Raw genomic sequence first — 22,176 nt, forward strand, 5'->3', positions numbered from 1 at the left:
AGTTTGATCATGCCTGAGCAACATTACTAGTTTTTAGATCACTGTCAACTATCACATAGACCAGGGGTGGCGAACCTTTATACACCAACGTGCCATTTTCTCTAAAAAATTGCTTAATGAGGTCATAGACGTGCCGTCAAATAATTTGAATCGTGATTATTGGGGAAATAATAATACTAAACACTATCAACTCAAAACTCTTTATTTACATTGAAAAAAGAAAAAAAAAACATTTTGCAATATCTCAGTTATACGCGTAATTCAACTTTCAAGTAACATCAGTGTGACTTCTGTTGTTGCAGATTAGATGACAAATAACTTATATTAGGTTGTAAGATGTTAGTTTAAGCAGGGCTGTTAATTTTTTTTTGTTAGTTATTTATTGTTAACTTGTTTTTTATGGCTATTAAATCTTTTTTTATCATAAATTTTTAATTTTTTTTATTAATAATTAATTATTATTTTGTTTATTTTTTGTGAATTTTAATTTAATTGTTATATATGCTTCATAGTGTAACAACAATTGTGATCGGTGGAGTGTCCAAAATATTGTGTCTCGTGCCATAAATGGCACGCGTGCCTTTGGTTCGCCATCCCTGACATAGACTGCTAGATGAAAAATGATCGATACGGCCGTCTCTTCGACGACACGGGAAAAATAAGGGTTATAAGCGTTTTCCGGAATGGCTTAGACCTGTCAAACGCAAGTATTTTTGTTCGATTGCTGTATTTTAACTTTCACTGAAGGAAAAAAAACTTTTTTATTTACATTAAAAGAAAGTTAGTTTTTTTTTCTTTTAAAACCATTTGAAATTTGTGATAGCGCAACTTCTTGTTCCGAAACCGAATTATTTATTTCTTCGCTTCTCATTGGGGCTGTCACAATGGTATTTTTGTTTTGATTTTGTCTCTGGGTTCACTCCGTGTAACTTGGTTTATTGATTTCTTGTGACAAACTTAAAATTTTAAATTAATTTTCCTACTCCTTGACTTAGCTAGAAAACTGAGACAATTAAAATATAAATGATCCCTTTTCAATAAATTTTAATCCATCACCTGTTGGTCAAAAAAAAAAACTAATTGAAAATAAGGGGTCCAAAATTCGGAGCGCTCTCCTGACCAAACTATTAGCACCAATTTCCCAAATTGCGGCTACCCCCACATATTGGTATTCAGAAATCCTAATTCGTCAAAAAAGAAAAGGTATGCTTATTGAGAGAAAGTACGTTTTTTGAGTTTGATTTCCTAAAGTGTCTTCTGCACTTATTATTTAGCATATTTGAGGTCGCCCCCTCGAGCCACTAAAATTGAGTTCTAGAACGTGAAGATCTGATCATCAGGTCAAAAGTTATTCAGAGTGGCCCGTTTTTTTCTGCACTATGTACAGATATCGGATTAAAGTGTTAAGAAATTAACGTTGTTGGTAACAAAAAACGTGGCTGGCTGATACCTTCTGGTAAAATGCTTCTCTCTCCTGCCTTAATTATGAAACATCATTAAAACTAAAAATTATTTAATTATTCTTAAAAAAAATCATATATTAAGATGCATAGTTGTAATAAAAATGTAGTTTTCAGTCTGTTTGTTTCTATGAATTGTCTACATTCACCTTTTCATTTCTGCCCAACTTTTCAGTTTGTTTTGGCTTTTCGTTACCAACGTGAGAAATTAATTCAGAACACGCATCAGAACACGTATGAAACACTAGGGAATGGTACACGTTCAGAACACTAATTCAGAACACGTATGACACACTAGGGTTGGTTGGTTAAGGTTTAATGGCACAAGAGCCAGAATGACACACTAGGGAGTGGTACATGTTCAGAACACTAATTCAGAACACATTAATTCAGAACACTTATGCTCAAACGTTCATATTTGTTACAGTCTTTTTGTTTCTATCAATTGTCTGCATTCACCTTTTCAGTTTGTTTCGGCTTTTCGTTACCCACGCAAGAAAAGAATATTAATTCAGAAATTTGTAAACACGTATGCTTAAACGTTCATATTTTAACTGCTCTCTCACGTAATAATATTTCATTTTTCAGTTCTTTGTTGCCGACGAGAAAAAAAATCATGTGTTTTTTAACAATCCACATGAGCATTATTTTTTTAAAAATTAGTTTATTTTGTATAATTTAGATTAGTGTTTCTATCGAATGATTTTTTGCAGGTGGATGACATGATTGAGTGTTTAATCAATTACATAAAAAATGATCAAATTGGAACAATTGCTCATGCACACCTTGCTCATGCTGACCAAACTGATATTTTCTCCAAAATTTGCATCGATATAGCTAAAAAAAATTCATATGCTGTCGATTTTGCCAAGACTGGTGTGAGTAAAAATTTAGATCAAGAAGAACGTCCGAGCGTTTTTCCTGATTTTATGGAGAAGCACCACAAAGAGACATACAAATCAAAGAAGGCACTCGGAAAAATGTTTCGCGTGGTTAAAGACTTCGAGTCCGAGAATGAATATGCTAGCATTACGTACCGCGATGTACAGGTAAGCATTTGTACACCAGTTTTGTTTTTAAAAAAAATAGGATTCTCGCTCAATAACTCAATTCTTATACATCATTTATCTTTTATTTTCACAGAAGTCAAAATTTTCCACAAAAACAAAAAACATTTTGTAAATCATATAACGAAATTAGCGATTACGTAGATTTGACAAGTAATCATCTGTATTTGAAAAAAAATTAACTAAGGTAAACAGAAAGTATGATATTATCAAGGTAGTTTCATTTTATTGAAGATGTTGTTTAAGTTTATTCCCGAGTGATATATGCAAACAATTATGCATTAAAAATCATAAATGTCTTTAAGCAAGAATTATATATGATAAATAAAACTCTTTTATTTTTGCAAATATGGAGCTCTATCAAAACGAAAATTAATCTTCATTTTTAATATACTTTTGAATTACATACATATATGAATAGCAGATTTTTAAAATGGCCCTGAGGTCAGGGCTTGCAGCCCCATAGAACACCGTCCACCAAGAAATCAAAAATGCAAGTGGCATGTATTCGTAAGAATAGTTTTTACCAAGAGAAGTTAAGGAATTAATTGTATAGGCTATTATTTGCCAAGGTTCTTTATCTTAGTAGGCGTACGCATTCAAATATGTTGTCGGAAAAAAAAGGTTGAGAAATAATAATGAATCCAAAACATAAGCAACCATTAAACTGTTTTCGAATTCTGTGCTAATGTATTAGGCAGAGAATCTCTAAAAATAGATTTTTCTGCACTGAAGTTAAGGTTATCGAATTAAAAAATTGCAGAATTATATTAATAATTTTTATTTACTGAGAAGAGGATTAAATAAGATCATAATTTATTAGTTTTAAAATATTAGGAAATATATTTCAACATGACAGTAAATTTATCAATATGAACGATGACATTTTGTTATCAAGTAGGCAACTTTTTCATATCTCCAGAATTAAATTTGTTATATTTTTAAAATTTTCAATATAAATGTAAATTTAGATATTATATCTGGTAACGTCTTATTTCTCGTCTTTCGACATTAATCCAAATTCAGGAATATAAAATAATGATCTCGAGAGAGAGATTAAAATTGTCTACAACATAAGTTAGATAGTCAATATTTAAAGTTAAATATTACTTCGAAATAATCAATAAAGCTATTAATATTTTGTCTTTAATTTGTGTTTGCGGATTTGCGTGGTTCGTATTACGAGCTCGTAGAAATAATGTTGATCGGATTTTTGGTAAATGACAACAAAAAGAATAAATTGCGGATTAATAATTCATATGTTTATTATATACTGCGCATTGGTCTATCTCGGTTGAGGCAATCTCCTCGCGTAACACAGTGCTATTGATGGTTCACATGCCTTACATTCCCTTTTTGTAGCTATCTCGCTCTCCAGCCGCATCAAAGTGATGCAATAGCTCATTTTGCATAAAACTATCAGGTGGTCATAATAGTTTAGACAATCAGTGTATATGCTTTAAAAGTTGCAATTTTACAGTTAAAAAAATAAAAGTTCAACTGCGCTTCAAATTATATCATTTCTTGCCCTTTTCCAAAAACTTACCTTATTATCGCGTGAGCTGCAAATCATGGGCACTTAGTAGGTAATTGTACGTAATGGGTTAGTTGTGCTTTTTTTTAAAACTCATCCCATAATTTTTTTTAACGATTTTGCTTTTCTTTTCAATGAAAATGACGTTAAGCAAAAAGAAATTCTTATGGATTTAGGAATTATTTACCACATTTATAAGTTATTGTGAATTCATTAGTAAATAAATCTCAATCAGTGTTGTACTTCCTGTTAATTTATTCATTATTTCGTTTAATAGGTAGACCAAGATTTAATATTTCCCGGATGGGAAACCTACAGAGAAGATGCTGTCAAGTCAAAGAACAAGTTCAACACGCTACTTCAAACTGTTCTAAGAAACTACGGAATACAACACGAAGCAGAAGTGTTTTCTGGTGCCTTCACAAACCTGCACTGCCGATTCAAGGAGAGAAACGACCAAGCAGATATTGAAAAAATTGTTGTGCGATGCATCAAGAGACTAGCTAAAAGTATGCGAGAGGAATTTTTAGAAGAATTCAAGGAGTGTAGTAACATCAACGAAGCTTACCTAGGTATGTTACGCAAAGCTTCAGCTTGGTATGTTGTAACATATCGTGATGGTGATGGAAAATTCCTGAGCTTTCCATGGACGGTATCCGATTACTTGGCAAACATTAAAGTTAAAAAGGTGCCTATCCAAGAATCGCTGTTTTCTCCAATTGTTGCGAAAATGGACCAGCAAATTAAATCCGTGGACTCTAAACGATGGTTACCTAGTTTCTTGGAATCGAATCAATGGAATTATTATAATTATCTTTGTGGTGATCCGAACATTGTCGAGTGCGCTTTACGCGTGTTGTTATTATGGGCTGAGGACGAAGAAATAATTGAAATACCTGGTCGAAGAGTTGAAGGACTTATGTTCAAGAGTAGTTTTATAAACCTTTTCCTTCATGTTGCTGAAGTTTCGCAATATATAATTAAAAAAGGTAAACGATGTGACGTACCAAAAGGAAAACTGTATTCCCCCGCTTCTTTGTGCATTGAATTTTGGAGATTTTGTGTCAAGTTAAGATTTTATAATCAGTATGAGGTACTTGAAATCGTACCTTTCAAAGTATATAAATATAAAACTCTTTCCAAGCGAGCTGTTGTGACCTATCACAGATTTGCCGTTTTGGGGGAATTCGAAAATTTGTACCTTGAGTCTGGCATGGCGCATGAAAAAATGGACATGAAACCATTATATATAAACAACAAGGTATTTGCGCGATCTCCAATCGACGAAAAATCACTGAAATTGGCTGAGGAAACTTTGATGAAGTATTCTTCCGCTGATAACGTGGAATTGAGGGAAATTTTACAGACGAAGAAAGTTCTTGTGAGTGCAAGAGGCAGCGAACAATCGTTAAAAACATTAAAGACCATTCTGAACGAAAAACAAGATTTCATAGCTCAGTTATTTTCTACTGGTGTAATGCCTGAATCATAATTTAATACAACATTCACCAGATCTCGGATACATATATTACTCTTTAGGACTTAATGAACTTGTTTATTTTGTAAGAAACTGGCCACTAGATGGCACACTAACTTTCTTTTAGGTTTCTGTTTGTTTTCCAAAGAGTAGTGGTGTCGAGATTATTAAAAATGATGATGGTGTTTTTCGATAAATGTCTATGTTTATATTTGTGTGTGATATGTCAATGTTGTGAAGTGCATCGATAACTTGTGAATAAATCATTTCAGATGCAGGCGACTCGTCTTTTGTGAGAAAGTATATAATTCTTTACAATTTTGTACATATCTAAATGTTCATGTGCAGCCATGTCGCTCACCTAAAAGCATGATAATATTTCTTCATATTTACATGTTTTTAATACTTTTTCTTTTCTTTTACTTAAATGCTACTGTCTTCCATTCTTTATTTTGTACGAAACAATTTTTTTTATTAAAAGAAACCTATTGTAACGAGCCCTCATCCCCTTCATCTCAGAAAACAATCCCTAGATGGCGCCGCTGGCGCAACAGAAGTAATAACTTTTTATTATTTTCAAAAACTTAAAAACAGTAGAAGTAGAAGTAATGTAACGAGAGACGCGCCATGCAGCGCTAATACCTAACTAAATGTTTTCATCACTTTATAATCATCATTTACCATTTCNCAGGTTATGCACAGTACCATTAAAATATTACCGAACGATATTTTGGACATCTCCCTTGGCAACAAAAATAAGCAAATCTCAACTTTCTTTCGTGCTTATATATAAGAAAGTCGGAGAACTCCCTTTTTGGTATAATTTTGATTTTAACTGTAGTAATCCAATTTTAAAATTCAATTCAAATGAAAGGTGTATTCTGGCATTAACCCATTCGCGTCCACTGTCACAATTGCATGCCAGCCGAAAACGCTCTAATTTCCTGGTGGTGTACTAGTTGAATATAGAGAGGAAAAGTGGCAACATTAGCATGAGTAAAACGAAACTGAATGAGTTTATAACATTGTAAGTTTACGAAATGAGCTTGTGATATTATGATAATATTTTTTACTATTAATTGTTTTCTTTTTATAAGGTTTTTTGTTTTCATTAGACTAAGAAAATATGAATTGTGCATGCTTTGAAATATTCTATAATTTATTATACATACAATTTTTTCAATTAGAAACTGTCATATTTATCATGTATAATTCATAGAATAAAACCATTTTTTCATAATAAATATGTCTGATATATATTTTAATGCGTTTCATTATTTGTTTTAAATATTTTTTTAAAAATGACAACTTTTAAAAACTAACAACTTTTCATAAACTAATTACCAGAAAGAAATCAAATTTTATCGCACAAAAAAATTAACGTTTACCTATTGGTCTCTTAAAAATTAACTTAATTTTCAGTAAAGTTCATTAGTTTTCAATTAAATTTGTAACTTCCCAAAATATTAAATGCAATTTAAACACATTTATTTCAATTAAAGATATATTTTAATAACCAGTTGAATTTTACATCGTAGATAAAATAACAGGACTCGCACCATATGCAATATTAAATATTTCGGATATAGAAATTCCGCATTTTTTTTATTTAGCTGACACGGCTTGACTAATTTTTATAATAATCAATTTAAAAAATTGATTAATAACACGGAGCAAAAATATTTTGACATCAAAATTTTTTTTAAATATTTTATTTCTTTTGAATTCAGAATGTTTTTCCAACAAAATTTATATTGTTTCCCCTGAGAAAAACTTTTTAAGGGCTTTCCCCTGCTCTAATAATTCTCTACAAGTAACTTTTAATAATAATTACTTAACTAAAGTAACAGAAGTGTGCTGTGTTTACAAAAGAAAAAAAAGTTCTCGTATAAAATAAAACTCTCCATAATTTTTCTTTAAAATTGTAAATGTAATATATTTTTTATTCTAGTATTTTGGACGATGTATTCCCGAATTTTTTGGCTGAAAAATGTACAAATTATTTCTTTTTTCGAATTTTGTAAATCATCATTACTAATTTTGTAAATCATCATTACGAATTTTGTAAATCATCATTACATTAAACGAAAATAATTAAAAATCGTTACAATTTTGACTATTAACTCCCGAAAAAAAAAAAGATAAACGACGAAATCACGCGAATCGGACATAAAAAAGAGGTTATAAAAATGCGTTTTCGTTTCGAGATTCGGTTGTTGTAATAAATAATATCGTATTAAAAATATCGGATTTTAAAAACTATGTGGAATTCATAAGCAATGACTACCAAAGTATGGAAGGAAAAGGAAAAAAATGATAGAATAATTGCGTCAAAAAGTAAATACTCATGCGCGATTCGAATTTCCCATATTTTCTGAAATATATCGAGGTATTTAAAAACCACGAGGAAGTAAATATTTATAACCGCCGAAAATATAATCGAAACACCATATGGATTTACGATACGATTAGCGTAAATTGAGTTCGTCAGAAAGTGATGCTTTCAATGAGAGATTTGATTTTCACTTGTCGAAATAATACCAACTGATAAATACCGGAATATTTTTTTTTTTAAAAAGAAAAAAAAGTGGAAATCAGTAGCACTGGCAAAAACTGCAGAAAAAACAACAACAATGAAATTGTCACATTGAAAGTGAGTAATCAAATGCGCGATTAATGTTCAACGTTCTAATTATGGTACTATAAGAAATAAAATATTTCTTTAAAATTCTGATCAATTTTACAAACCATTATTATATTAATTCATATTTTATTCGTTGATTTTTTTTGTGATCAACTGGTTATCATAATAAATTTTAATAAAAACTTCATTTTCAGCGTATCTCACGGCATTTTTACAATCCATACAATTTTCAATTTTTCTTGTTCTAAGTGTTAAAACGTTATGAAAAAAATAAGTGCGGAACAATATTATCAGAATTAATACTTGTTTTTCAAATAACAATAGTGTAAATAATCAAGTTTAATACAGGAAAGATAATCCCTATCTTAAGGAAAGGGAAATCATGAGTTATAATTGATCACCTTCTCCCCTTGAATGAAAAAAACATATCTAAAACAAAGATATTTATAAAATAAATCTAAACATCCAGGTTTAAAGCAATCAATTCTTGCAGTGAATTACGATTAATTACAGAGCGAAATGTTTATTAGCTTTATTGCTTGATAAAAAAAAAAAAAAGAAAGCATGATAGAGTTATCATGATCGAAAACAAAGCTATGTCTAAAAAAAAAATGAAGCAAACCGAAACTTTAAGTGACGTCATGCGCTGAAAGTCTGCGCAAACTCTTAGCACATTCTAAATGAAATATTTATCGTCTGATATGCAGATTCATAGAATGGGAAATTTCCCTATTATTTTAATTTCGATTTTATAAAATGTGATATTTATTCTAACTCCTATCAGATTGGAATAAAAGAGAACTTTTATATTGTTAAATGATAAAATATTCCTCACGTGGTTCCGTTATCAATGTATACATCATACTAGACAGTGGAAATAAAACTGACAGCCTAGTTCCATTTCTCCGCTAAAGTGAGAAGGACTTCTTAGTTGTTCTAAAGATACGTTGAGGTAATCATTTTAATATTACTCTTTCCTATAATATTATTTATGTATGTGTGTGTATTTTTTCCATATAAATTTTTTTTCAAATATATTATTTTTAATAATTTTTCTTCTTCTCTTTTCATTAATCTTTATTATATTTCTTCCATGTTTTCTTTATATTTTTAACTTATTTTATGAGTTCTATATACTTACAGGTTATGCACAGTACATAAAACTTATAATTTTCCTCGTTATTTTCTCTTTATTTGACATATATATTGTGTATGCTAGAAATCAACAACAATCAATGAAGCATTTTCTTTAAAAATAAAAATAAAGTGACAGTTTTAAATTGTATTTGCATGGGAAAATGTAATTACCGTCCCCTGACTTAAATGGCTCAAAAACACCTAAAGAAATTAATTAAAATTTTATTAAAAATGTTATATTTTTTTTCTAGAAAATGGATTAATAACAATTTTGGAGAAATATCAAGAATTTTTACTTTTCATTGCTAAAACATCTTTCTGTTACTTTTACTTTTATATTACCCTAAAGGAACACATTTTATTAATAAACACATTATGATTTAAAACCATTACTAAAAATTTTCTTGTTTTGCGCTTTTATGCACATGGACAATAATTACAACAACGAAAAAAAAAAGAACAGTGATGATGATAAATTGAAAAATTTTTCTTTTTTTTTAATTTCAAGCTAGAACATTTTTTTTCTAAACTTAAACATTGTACCTTTCTATAATAATAATATAAAAACATTATAGATATTGTTTGTTTTACATTTTAAAATATAACCATTTCGTCTACATTGGTTATGATTTAGAAATTGGCATTTTTTAAATAGAAAATAGTTGAATTTCTTACACTCAAATCAGAAATATCACAATTTCCTAAACTCAATAAAACCTTCCATCCTTTAATTCTGGATCTTTTTATCCCCTACATTTAAACAATTTATCTAAAATTAAGAAGTGCAAATTTCTATCACATGTAAAACTTGTTCTTTTTTTCCTTTTTTTTTGTTGAAGTTACCAAACTTTTATTCAAATTTCAATAAAAATTTAAACGGAAAAAAATCTTTCTTAACTATTTAGTTTTACTCTATAAAGTTAATATTCTAATTTTATAAATGTATTTTTTAATTAAACACTTGCAAGTATAGGGTCAGATGCACGGTGGGGTAAAGTGAGTACACAGGGTAAAGTGCATAAGTTATAAGACATCTATTTTCTCCTTTTAAATTGAGATAATTTGTTTCATATTTTTATTTCAGTTTTATTAACTGATCAAAAATGTAATGTTTCCAAATTATCTGCTAATGATCAATTTATACAATATGATAGTTTAAGCTGTTAAACTTTTTTTATTATCATTAAAAACTATATAGAAATTTAAGAATAAATTTCGAAATTTTATTTATTATTATTTGTGTTCTGAAGTGGGGTAAAGTGAATATACGGTTTGGTTTAGCTAAATGTTGTATGATAGGTTTATTTGTTTTACTTCTGTATTAGTTTTATTAAGTATCTAACACTCTGTATTTTTAATGAAATAGCTGAAAATATAACTTATTTGTTTGATTATAGCCCTACATAGTAATTTTCACTCTGAAAACGAAATTTTTTTAAAATTTTATTTTTTAAAGAAAAGAATGATAGAAGGAAATAACATAACATACATACAATTAAAACAATTACCAAAATAGCATGAATAGTACTTCTTGAGCTATTTCACGAAAATTTCTGTCTTTTATATGGCAGTTTTTTTAGATGGAAAACAAAAAAGTACCTTTAAAATTGCTTAATTGAATAAAAATGCGTGTCTGCCATTAAATAGTAAAAACATTTTAAATTACCATTATAGGCATTCATTTTTACACTCTCAATTATATTTCAAACAAACCAAAAACTATTTCAAATTGTATAGAGTTCAGCATCCGAAGTCAAACCTAATTTTGATAACCATGAACATATAAACTCCTTAATTTAATAATACGAAAAACTTATTTATTTAGTATTTTTCTTTATATTATGATACATAAATTGAAGAACACTTTTATTTCTAAAACAATCTTTACATATGTTTTCAGGAATTATATTCTAATTTTAGAACTATACCCATTTTTCCTTAGGGGTAAAGTAAGTATATTAAAACATGATCTTTGGAATACATTACTAAGAAAAAAAAGCAAGTAAACTAAGTTATGCTTCATATTTAATCAGGGTGGCCACCCACCTGGAATCATCAGAGAATTTTTATTCTAGAAAAAACTTGGAAAAATCAGGGAAATTTGCATAAAAACCTGGAAAAATCTGAGAATTTTAAAGAAAAACTGGAATTTTTTTCTTTGATGTTTTATCTTTACTAAGTTAAATTATTAACTAATTTTCTTAATTTAAATTACATTTTAACATCCTTTATATCCAGTTTTAGACGAAAATTTATTGCCTATCAGTTGAAATACCTTCAACTTAGTAATACTTCGCTTGCATCAAAGAATGTGGGTGGTGGAGGTGGAAGAATGGCTTAGGTGCTTCTATTTGTATGGTTTTGTTTTCTTCCAGTCAGTGGACTGAATCCATTTATCATTCAAGTTTGTTTCGATGCTTCGGAGATTTTTTTTTTGTTGGACAAAATGATTCCAAATGTTTTAGTATTTTTAACTAGATCGTTCATGTGATTAATCAGTTAATTCTCGGAATTCCGTGAATTTCAAGACCATTGTTTAGAGGATTTCCGCGAATTAATAATTAATATTCTGACAAAATGCTCTTGAAGTCCTCTAATCTAAAATTTGAACTTAGTTACTTACGCAAAATCTCGACAACGAGACATTTTTTCCACCCTTGCAAGCGTCCTCTTTTTTTTTTCTTTCCTAAATTCTCATTTATGCACGATACCGACACTTTTTACTCAAATCAGAGAAACGTGTAACTTAGAAAACATGAGACGGACAAAAAAATTCCTAACTTTGGCTCTAATTAATGAACTACAGAGGCGAACACAAAGGTAGAAAATTGATAATCTAAAAAGTAATTCCGAAAATTCAAGCACTTAAAAAATTGTGTGTTAAAAAAATGTTTTTTTTTTTATTTTTTAAAACATATATTTTTATGAGTAGCAATTTTATTACATATTTCGATGTGTAACAGAAGAATTATTTAATCAATGTTATTTATTTGCCCCCTTTTCTGACTACAATTATATAGAATTTATTTTTATATGATACTAGCAGAATACCCGTTCTTCGCACATGGTGTATAAAAAATAAGTAAAGAATCAATTAATCAGAGTAGAGAATCACTACGAAATCATACTCATAACTGAAAAGCATGAACCGACACAATTAAAGAGCTTGATGGAAGAACCAGGTAAGTGACATTTTTAGGGGAATTAATGAATCACTGCTTTTGCCTTCTTTTAAATCTTAACATAACTAATCACACAAATTTTAGTACGCCAGCATGATTTTTAAAAACAAGTGTCTTATTTTTTAGGTAATTGGTTTTATTTAAAATTAGGAACAGTAAAGCAAAGAATTATTCGTCCCGCCTTCGACTAAATTGGTAATAAAATAGTTCGGATACAACTTTTTTTTTCATTCTGTAAATGTCACGTACATGCGTCTTCCACCAAGTTTTTCAATTAATATAGCTATAATAATTTAATTTTTTTATTTAATAATATTTGCTGCCTTTTTCAGTGGCTTTTACGTTATTTAAGTAAGTAAAACTTGTTTTTTGTAGTTTATCCCATTAGAACAAAGATAAAATGTATTTAGCATCACTTGGCATGAAGCTATTACTCGTGGCCAAACCAAAACATTCAAAATTTACCACTATCAAGTAATTTTCTCCGGAACATATATGCCTTTCGAGGGGCCATAAAACACTTCTTTCTAAAGTATCGGTATTTAAACTGCTTAGTATTGTTTCTGTTTATATCATACCAAATATATCATTATAATATTTTATACCTATATTAGCATATCTGATACTTATTACGAAGCCCTTCAACATTTAAATTTTGTGAAAAATATATTTGTCAGTGATAGCCAACTAAAGAGGAAATTTTTTTCTTTTAAGAAATTTAATTCTTATTAAAATTTGGAGGATTTTGGACCCTGGTCATTTCTCTATCTAACCTTTAATTTACTATTAAAATATTTAGTAGTGGAAGAATAAATTTCTTTTAGTTCTCATTCATTAAAATATTAATAAACTATTTTTGCTACCATTGAAAAAATATTTTCTGAAACCACGGAAAACCCTTTATAGAATTCTTATCAAAATTGCACCAATTGGTATAATACCAGTAGTACATAATATCAATATCAATAGTGCACAATAATTAAGCGTAATCTATGAATGGCGATTTTTTACGGTTTTCCTAAACTATTTTTTTATTAACCTTTTCTTCTTTAACTTTGCTTTTTAGCATATAGCTTTTTTTATTTTATGTTAATTAATACATATTATCAATAAGCATTAATGTTAGTAATAATATGGCGATTTTTAAGGCTCCCGAAAATGATTAAATATCTTTTCTCTATTATTTTTGCTTTTTATTACATAAGTTTTTTTATATGTCAATTTAACATATTACCAACATTAATTAAGCATCATTGTCGTAATTGATAGTATAATGATTTCTTACTGTTCTTCTAGACAAATAAATATCTTAACTCCATTACTTTTTCTTTCTAGTACACAGCTTGTTTCTTTTATTTTAATATGCATATATTGCCTAAATTAATTTAGCTTCATTGGCGAGAGTAATATGGCGACTTTTTATGTTTCACTTAAACAAATAAATACAACATTCTGATTAATTCTGCCGTAAAATGCATAAATATTTTTCTTCTATTCAATTACTGTTGATTTTAAATAAATAGTTTCTCAGAAAAACGTTTTAAAAGAGATATAAATAAAAAAAAAATGCGTGCTATCAGACAACTATAAAACAATAAATTTGGTGACGTAGACCTCGCGTGTTACCGCATAATGTTGTTCATTGAATTTATCTGACGTAGCAAATATAAAATAATTCAATATTTAACTACGTGCAATAAACTATTTTTTTTATCAACTAGAGTTATAAGCTAGAAATGATCACTGATGTTATTCTTAAAATATGAGAAAAACTGAATTGTCTATCGTTAAAATTAAAACAATGACTATCGCTTAACCAATCAGCAAATTCCACTTCGTTTTTCGCTCATCCCATTCAAACGGTTTACGGTAAAATGTTCTAATACCAACTGTGACTTGTTACTTTCCTCGTGCTTTAAACTATCTGTATGATAAGTTTCATCGATTTCGGTTGGATGGTTTTGGAGTTTATAAATGACACCCTTACATAGACATTAATTTTTATATACATAGATTAAGACATGGAGATTTCGAATTGCACATTTCAATTATAACTTTTCGGTGCGCTCCATAACATGGTAAATTTGTTCCTCGAACTTTTTTTCTTCTCTTAATTGCAATGAAATTGATTTTTTCATGGATTTTAAAATTCCGATGTCATTGCGACATGCAATTTTTTTTTCTGAAATAACGGCAGGTACTGAACGTTTCGTGTTGAATGAACTGAAGTGTTGCATTTAACGTTACCCAGNAATTACATCTTTTGATAAGTTGCCCGTGTTGAATGAACTGAAGTGTTGCATTTAACGTTACCCAGTGGGCACCTGTGAACGGAGTCGAACAACATTATACCCACGCCACACTGCCACAAATACACGTTCATAGGGTGGGCCACATTCACATATCACACACAATAGAGGACATCATAAAGAGAGAAACATCTATGCCCATAGCGGGATTCAAAACCGCAGCTATTGGCTTCGCAGTAAGGCACACTAACCGCTTGGTCACCTGGCCGGCGACACGCAAAATTTGAATCGGGCATTTGAGTAATCACTTTTTGATGCTCTCGATTTGCGTCGATACCATCGTAAATCCATGTCTTTTGATCGTTTTATTGGCCATTATTTTTTATATTCTTATATTTTTTATGCATTATTATTACACATAAAATTTCACTTCAGGCATTTCTTAGACATTTTTTGACGCAACGTTACCGCTGTTTTTTTCGATCGACTTTTTCATAGTTAATTTTTACTGATATTTTAATATGATGTTATTAAGAAATGAGAAATGCGAATCACACATTTGAGTTATTGCATTTTTGACGCTGCACTAAATCTATTGATATTTTTTTTTTTTTGTTGCCAGTTATTGGTGTCTCTTTTCACGCGATTTTTTGAAATTCACATATTATTATGATCCTTAAAAATCAAATAGTACGCGTGATTTAACTATTTGACGCGATTGGAATTTTTCGGCAGTTATCAGTACCGATTTTCGCTTATTTTTAAAAAAATCTCGATACAAATTATAGTGTATCTACCACTACAAAAATACAAATCCAATTCCCTAGTATATAAGGCATGCTAACCTGATTCAATCTTGAGGTACCTTTTGATAGATGAAGGTTAGCATTGTCCCCACATTGGTGGCCTTCGAACGTTATGTGAACACGCCTACCTTGAGAGAAACTCTTACTTCGATTTGAACACTCGTATTTCGATGAATTGTCTACATTGAACAGTTGACTTGCTACATGTGACTGCGACATTATCAACCTCCTCACGCTGTTGCTTCTCTGTCTCGATCGCACACAACGTATTCACTCGACTGCTTAAAGGCAACACAGGAGCGCCTATGACCGTGAATTTAATGCAGCTTTCACGACCAGCACTCAAAAAGTACGATGATCTTAATGCAGCTATCCCGGCTCCTCACAGAACAGCAATGCATCAACTAGTTTTATCCGCTCATCGAATTCTATCACAGATATAATTCTGGTGGGGGAGTACTACAAAACCATTACGAAAATACAATTCCAATTTCTTAGTATATAAGACATGTTAACTCAATTCTATGTTGGGGTATCTTTTCATAGATGACGGTTGACTTCGTCGATATCTACTATTATTAGTCCTTTTTTGACGTGCCCAATTTGTGTGGTGTTCGTGAGAAATATTTTTTTTTTTATAAATGAACTTTTTCTAGCTATTGTCGTGGATTTCACGATTTTTAAACAGGATTCACAGTTTTTTTCTCCTTTGATGCATTGGCTTTCTCAAAGAGCAAGAGAGGAATTTGTAATTTTTAAATACGTATATTTTTTATGTGCTGATAAGAAGAAAAAAAAATATTAAATAATTTTTTCTTCCTCAAATTTTATAAATGTTAATTTTGTGCATAAAAATGAGTCTTATCTATCTTCTATGCACAAAAAAAAGAGAAATGAAGTGCTAACAAGCATTGCAAGAAAGAAGTTAAGATATTTTCTTCTTCCATCAATCACGTGTCTGCTTTATAAAATTCTACAAAAATTAATGGATTATAATTTAATAACAATAGATCTTATTTTGCACTCTTTTTCTAAAACCTTTTGTACTCTCATCCACTAAAATTGATTATTTTCTTTCAGCGAAGCCTACCAATCACACATTTTCTTACAATCGCTAACATGTTAGTCAACAAATCCTTACAATTATTACAGTGATGCTAATTTTCTTGATTTCATTTTAGCCTTTTATAACATATTTAAATTAAGATAAATGTTCTTTTAAGAAGTTCCATTAGCATTTAATTTTACCGTTTGTTGGTAAATACTTGATTTTTGATTCAAAATTCGAATTATGTAGTAGTCACAATGTCAATAGTTTATTTGTATTCCTGAGATGATGTTTCCAAAACTGTTTTTCCTTTTACCCTAAAAAGCTGGCGAAAACTAAGGAATGTATGAGAAACATGTTAAATGATACATAAATATAGAATATAAAACGATTTTATTCATGGGAGTTTATCAGAAAGGAGGAAAACGAAACTTTTGTTTTGTTATTTTTTTTGTTCTGTACTTTACAGGTACAGGTTTCCAATTCTGAAAACAAAAACTATTAACTAATCTAAACTAATAAAAAACATGTTGTTAAATTAGAATTCTTTAAATATTTTGATTTCGAATAAGAAAAAAGAATAAAATTTAAAGAATTTTATCTATATAGAGTATGCAGCAAGAAATTAAAAATTTCGCTCTTACAACATTAATTTTTGAATACTGAATATCTCTTAAAATAATAATGCCAATTCAAAACAATTATTTAAGTATTTGAATTTCGATATTAGTTTAAAGAAAATATGTTCAATGAATTTTATAAAGAGCACTGTTTAGATAAAATACGGAATAAAATTGCTTTATAATGGAATGTAAATAAATATAAAAAAACTATTGATGTATAATCGTTTGGAATTATTTCCATTGGCTTAATGAAAATACATAAAACAATACTTATACAAGGTGTTTTTGGTTACCCTGTATTCGATTACTAGTAATTGATTTCTTGTATGTAAGCAGTTACAGATGTTATCGAACTCTTCAAAGGCTTCAGAAAATAATATAGCATTGAAGGACTGTTGCAATTAGGGTCACTCGAAAAATTATGCTTTAAAAACGACAGTTAATTTGAAATTCCTCTAAATCTATAAGTGGCCTTTTCCATTTTTTATTTTTGTAGATTAAAAAGCAGTGTTGTAGACAAGGTGTTATACCAACTGTGCTCTCTGTTTTCTGTAAATAATAACAAATACACATGTGTCTAATTTAAAGAAGATTCTTGCGAAAAACTTAAAGAAAAAGATTCTTAAAGAAAAACTTGCTATTTATTTCCTTTTTCGCATTTTGTAAATCAATATAGTATTGAAAAAAAAATATGAAAAATATCCATTCAGAAATTATGTGGAAATCAATAGCTATAACTGCCAAAAAAATCAAAAAATCTAACCCGAAAAAATCGATAGAATAATTGCGTTACTAATTAAATATTCAATACGAATTTTCCATGTTGTAAAAAATATATTGGGATGTTTGAAAACTACTTGGAAATTAATATCAATAACTGCCGAAAATGCAATCGAAGCACGACATGAATTTCGATATTATCGGCCTAAATTAAGCGTGTCAAAAAGTGTTTTATTTAAATGCGCGATTCAAATCTTATGTGTAGAAATAATATCAACAAATGCTAGCTATAAAAACGATGAAATCGTCCTATTAAAAGCAAATAATTAAATGAGTGATTTGAGATTAGCATTTAATAAAATTGTAATAAAAGGGTTTAAATTCGTTTTTCTTCTTCTTTCCCCCCCCCCCCTTCTAAATGTGAAAATTTAAAGCAAAAACCGTCGGAATATCGATTGAAGCACTGCAAGGATTAACGATGATATCGGCACAAACCAAGTACGTCTAAGAATGATTTCTCGAATCTGCGATTTGAGTTTCCCTTGCTATGATAATATCGGTGTGTTTTAAAAAATCGCTAGAATATCAATAATGATAGAGTAATTAAAGACATCGAGATTTCAAAAAACCAAGTAGAAATTATCTTAGAAACAATAATCAAATCCTTAACAAAAGTTATCAAAACACCAGTTATTCCAGTTCGGATGGACGAAACTTGTTTTTTCCACTGTGGAAGAAGCTGATGCCCTGGTAGTCACATAAATATCCGAATCAATAAACATTTTATAGGGACAGATACACCTTTTTCTGTAGAGCTTATTCTAATGAAATTTAAGGATCATAAAATTTTCTAATCGCAAGAATAAAACTATTTCAAAACAATTTTAAACAACATGGTACACAATTTAATAATTTAAAATAAGGAAAGTTTTTCTATTTTAATTATATATTTATGTTAATTTTAGGTGAAATAAAGAGAAATGGAAGTCATTAATTTTAGAACCGTTATTGTGCCCGAAGAGAAATATGCCACAGATGATGACATAACGAAGAAATTTAAGACATATCTCGAACAGCTGACATTTCATTTTGAAGAATGTGGTCTGATGGACGTCAGTCTCAGCTTTTTGAAAGTGAAAAAATCTGAAGAAGAAGATACCCCAGAAATAGAAGAACTTATCATTCAAGTTTCAGCCAAGAGTTCGCTAGGAAACCAAGATTGGGTGCACTACTGTCGACAGTTGCGCAGTGAATGGAAGAACTTATTTTATCCAAACCCCGCCCCAATTTTGGCTTTTTATGAAAACAAATCTTTCAGCTCCTCACGCAAGCATTCTCACGTATACACTGCATACAAGACTATTAGTTTTGGAATTTTACCACATGATGGAGCCTTTCATCAGTACTCCTCACTGGAGTCAGATCAGAGTTTAGACTCTCACCACGTGAATTTTTATCACGATAGTCGGTCTGTTACTATAAAATACGAAGCTTGGGAATTAGTTTTCCCTTACAGTAATATTAAAAATGTATTTGTCAATATCGATTCGAATTCTCATGAAATATTTTTTGATTTGTGCAACCCACCTCTTATTTTTGAAACTGAACAACGTTACAGTAAATATATAGGAAATTATCAAATAAGACACAGATCTGCTACCATTACGACTGGTCCGAGCTGTTGGGGTAGAAGGAGGAATAATAATTATTTGCCTGTCGGCGAAAGGAGAGCATTATTTGACGTTGAAACGCTTGGAAAAGCTACGGTTATGAAACTATCATTTACAAATGCTATCGTCGTTGAAGAGATCGTTAGCAGAATTCATGCCAGGTGCGGTGAAAAACCAATACATTATGCCTACATTGTTACTAAGCAGAAAGAAAAACCTGACATTCCTGACGTCAATTGGAATCATTTCGGATCTACATACATGATAACATCGATTTTTAAAAGAAGTTTTACAGTCCCTTCTCAAACATCCAACATACATACCTCTCTACGTGTTTTAGAAGATTTTTCTTTGCAAAATGGAGATTGTCTCGAAAAAGCTTTAACACTCGTCTTATCGACTTTAGAATCAGGGAAGATCATGAACTATTGGCACGCCATTGAGCGACAATATTACTTTTATCTTAATCACAAAGATGAAATGGATTACATGCACTATGTCGTGCCCGAGAAGTGCCGATTAATCCGTCGCATAACTGTGACACCCACGCGTCAATTGCTTTGGCCACCTGAAATTATGTTCGGTAATAGAGTTTTGAGAAAATTTGATCCAGAATACACCATTCGGGTATCATTTAGAGATGACGACAATTCTCGATTAAGTTTCAACGCTGCAAATGCTGAGAAAGGTATTTTTGAATACTCGATCCGTAGACCAATGTCTACAGGAATACGCATTGGATCACGCAACTATGAGTTCCTGGCTTGGTCTAATTCTCAGATTCGTGATCATGGCATATGGACATACGCTAGAGATGCTGAAGGTAATACAGTTCAGCATATCCGATCGTGGATGGGAGATTTCTCTCACATTCACTCTGTTCCCAAGTATATGGCAAGAATGGGGCAATGTTTTTCACAAACAGAAGATACTGTTACTGTACCATTAGATCCCCGTCATATTCGGACAGAGCCAGATATTGAAGGAGGATGTGATGTTGCTAATGGTTACAAGCCCTATTGTTTTTCTGATGGTATTGGACGTATTTCAACGAACTTAGCATTTGAGGTAAGAATACAACTATTAACGGTGTGTAAGTTTTGTTTCTTAACTAATCCAATTTTAACTATAGCGATCAGAAAAATTCAAAGCATTTTAATTATTCTTGCAATATAGAGTTTAGAGGTTGATTTGTATCAATGTATCTGACATTTTAAAAGTATCTAGTTAAAAGCAGTTTATCATGCAGTTAACGCGTTCAATAACATCAAATGCCTACCAAAATGAGAAACTAGCTTTAAGCCTCTTAAATTTGTTTTAAATGGGCAAAGGAAATTAACTTGATATTGTATTTTTAATATTTATGGCCGTAGTAGTATTTTATTATCATTTCACTAAGGCTGCCACTCTTGACACAGTTAGGAAGACATCCATAAGGATGATCCGAAAACATGCTATCAAAATTTTGATTTCCTGGTGGGAATGGCTACCCTGCTTTGTTAACCCAACGACCTGCGCACGAAGTTGAGTACTTAACAAGAACCGATACTGTGCACCCTTGGTTTCTTCGAAGGCTGATAAAAGAGGTCACCGAGACTCTCAAAGACCTATAGATGTCAGTACCATCGGTGCTTCGGAAGGTCTTTACTATGGCGTAACTACCACTACGATTATTAAACATCAATTCACTAGTATAAAAGATATGCTAACTCGATTCAGTTCCTCTCCCTCAATTGTTTTAATTCCGATGAGGAAGATAACCTTGGTTAGGTGCTCCATAAATACCGTATCAGTCAGTCACTCGATTTTATCTTAGGGTACCTTTTGACAGAAGAAGATTGACATAGTCTTAAACTTCTCTTCCCACATTGGTGACCTGCGGAAGTGATATGAACTCGCCTACATCGAAAGTAACGCCCTCTTCGATGAATGGTCCACATTGAACAGTTGACGTGTTATTTGTGATTGCTTCACCTCACTCTGTTGCTACTCAATCTCACACACAACGGGATCCTGCACACACTCTTCTGCTAATAGCAACACAGCAGAGACCACACTCACAGATCTGAAATTAATACAGCTCTCACAACAAACGCTCAAAACTCGATGAACTTAATACAGCTCTCCCGGTCTTTTGCAAATATCTCAATTAGTGTTATCTGTGCATTGAATTCTATCCCTGATAAAATTCAATGAGTGACAAATATTTGAAATTGGCGGTTAATCGCTTATCAACTAAACACCATTGTTTGTGACGTCACTGAAAGACCTTGGTGATCTCAACGGCGTTATTTCTCGGTAGCTATGGCTTGTCTTACTCGTAATAGAATGGAATGAACAGTTGCTAAAGTTAACATATACCACGTTTCACCAACCAATCAAGATTGAGGTATCCACACTACGTCACTTGCAGGTATCCCATTCTCAAGAGACATAAAATCCAACTGCTTCTGAATAAAAATTAGGGAAAGTCTTGCAAACAAGTCTCGATGAACTCTTAGTCAAGTCACATGTTAAATGGGAGTTATTATTTCTTATGACTCGTTCAAAAAATAGGTC

At 30.6% G+C, this 22,176-nt stretch overlaps 1 protein-coding gene across 1 annotated transcript in view; it reads left to right on the forward strand.

Moving 5' to 3' along the window:
* The first annotated feature begins 8,839 nt into the window (after positions 1-8,839).
* Positions 8,840-22,176, forward strand: part of LOC107447298 (uncharacterized) — a 218,563-nt gene continuing 205,226 nt past the window's right edge. The window contains exons 1-2 of the mRNA XM_071179921.1: positions 8,840-9,134; positions 18,913-20,685. Coding sequence (XP_071036022.1) covers positions 18,928-20,685 — 1,758 coding nt within the window. The 5' untranslated portion in view covers positions 8,840-9,134; positions 18,913-18,927. The remainder of the gene's footprint in view (positions 9,135-18,912; positions 20,686-22,176) is intronic.

The sequence above is a fragment of the Parasteatoda tepidariorum genome, chromosome 4 (assembly GCF_043381705.1).
Source record: "Parasteatoda tepidariorum isolate YZ-2023 chromosome 4, CAS_Ptep_4.0, whole genome shotgun sequence".
Taxonomy (NCBI): domain Eukaryota; kingdom Metazoa; phylum Arthropoda; class Arachnida; order Araneae; family Theridiidae; genus Parasteatoda; species Parasteatoda tepidariorum.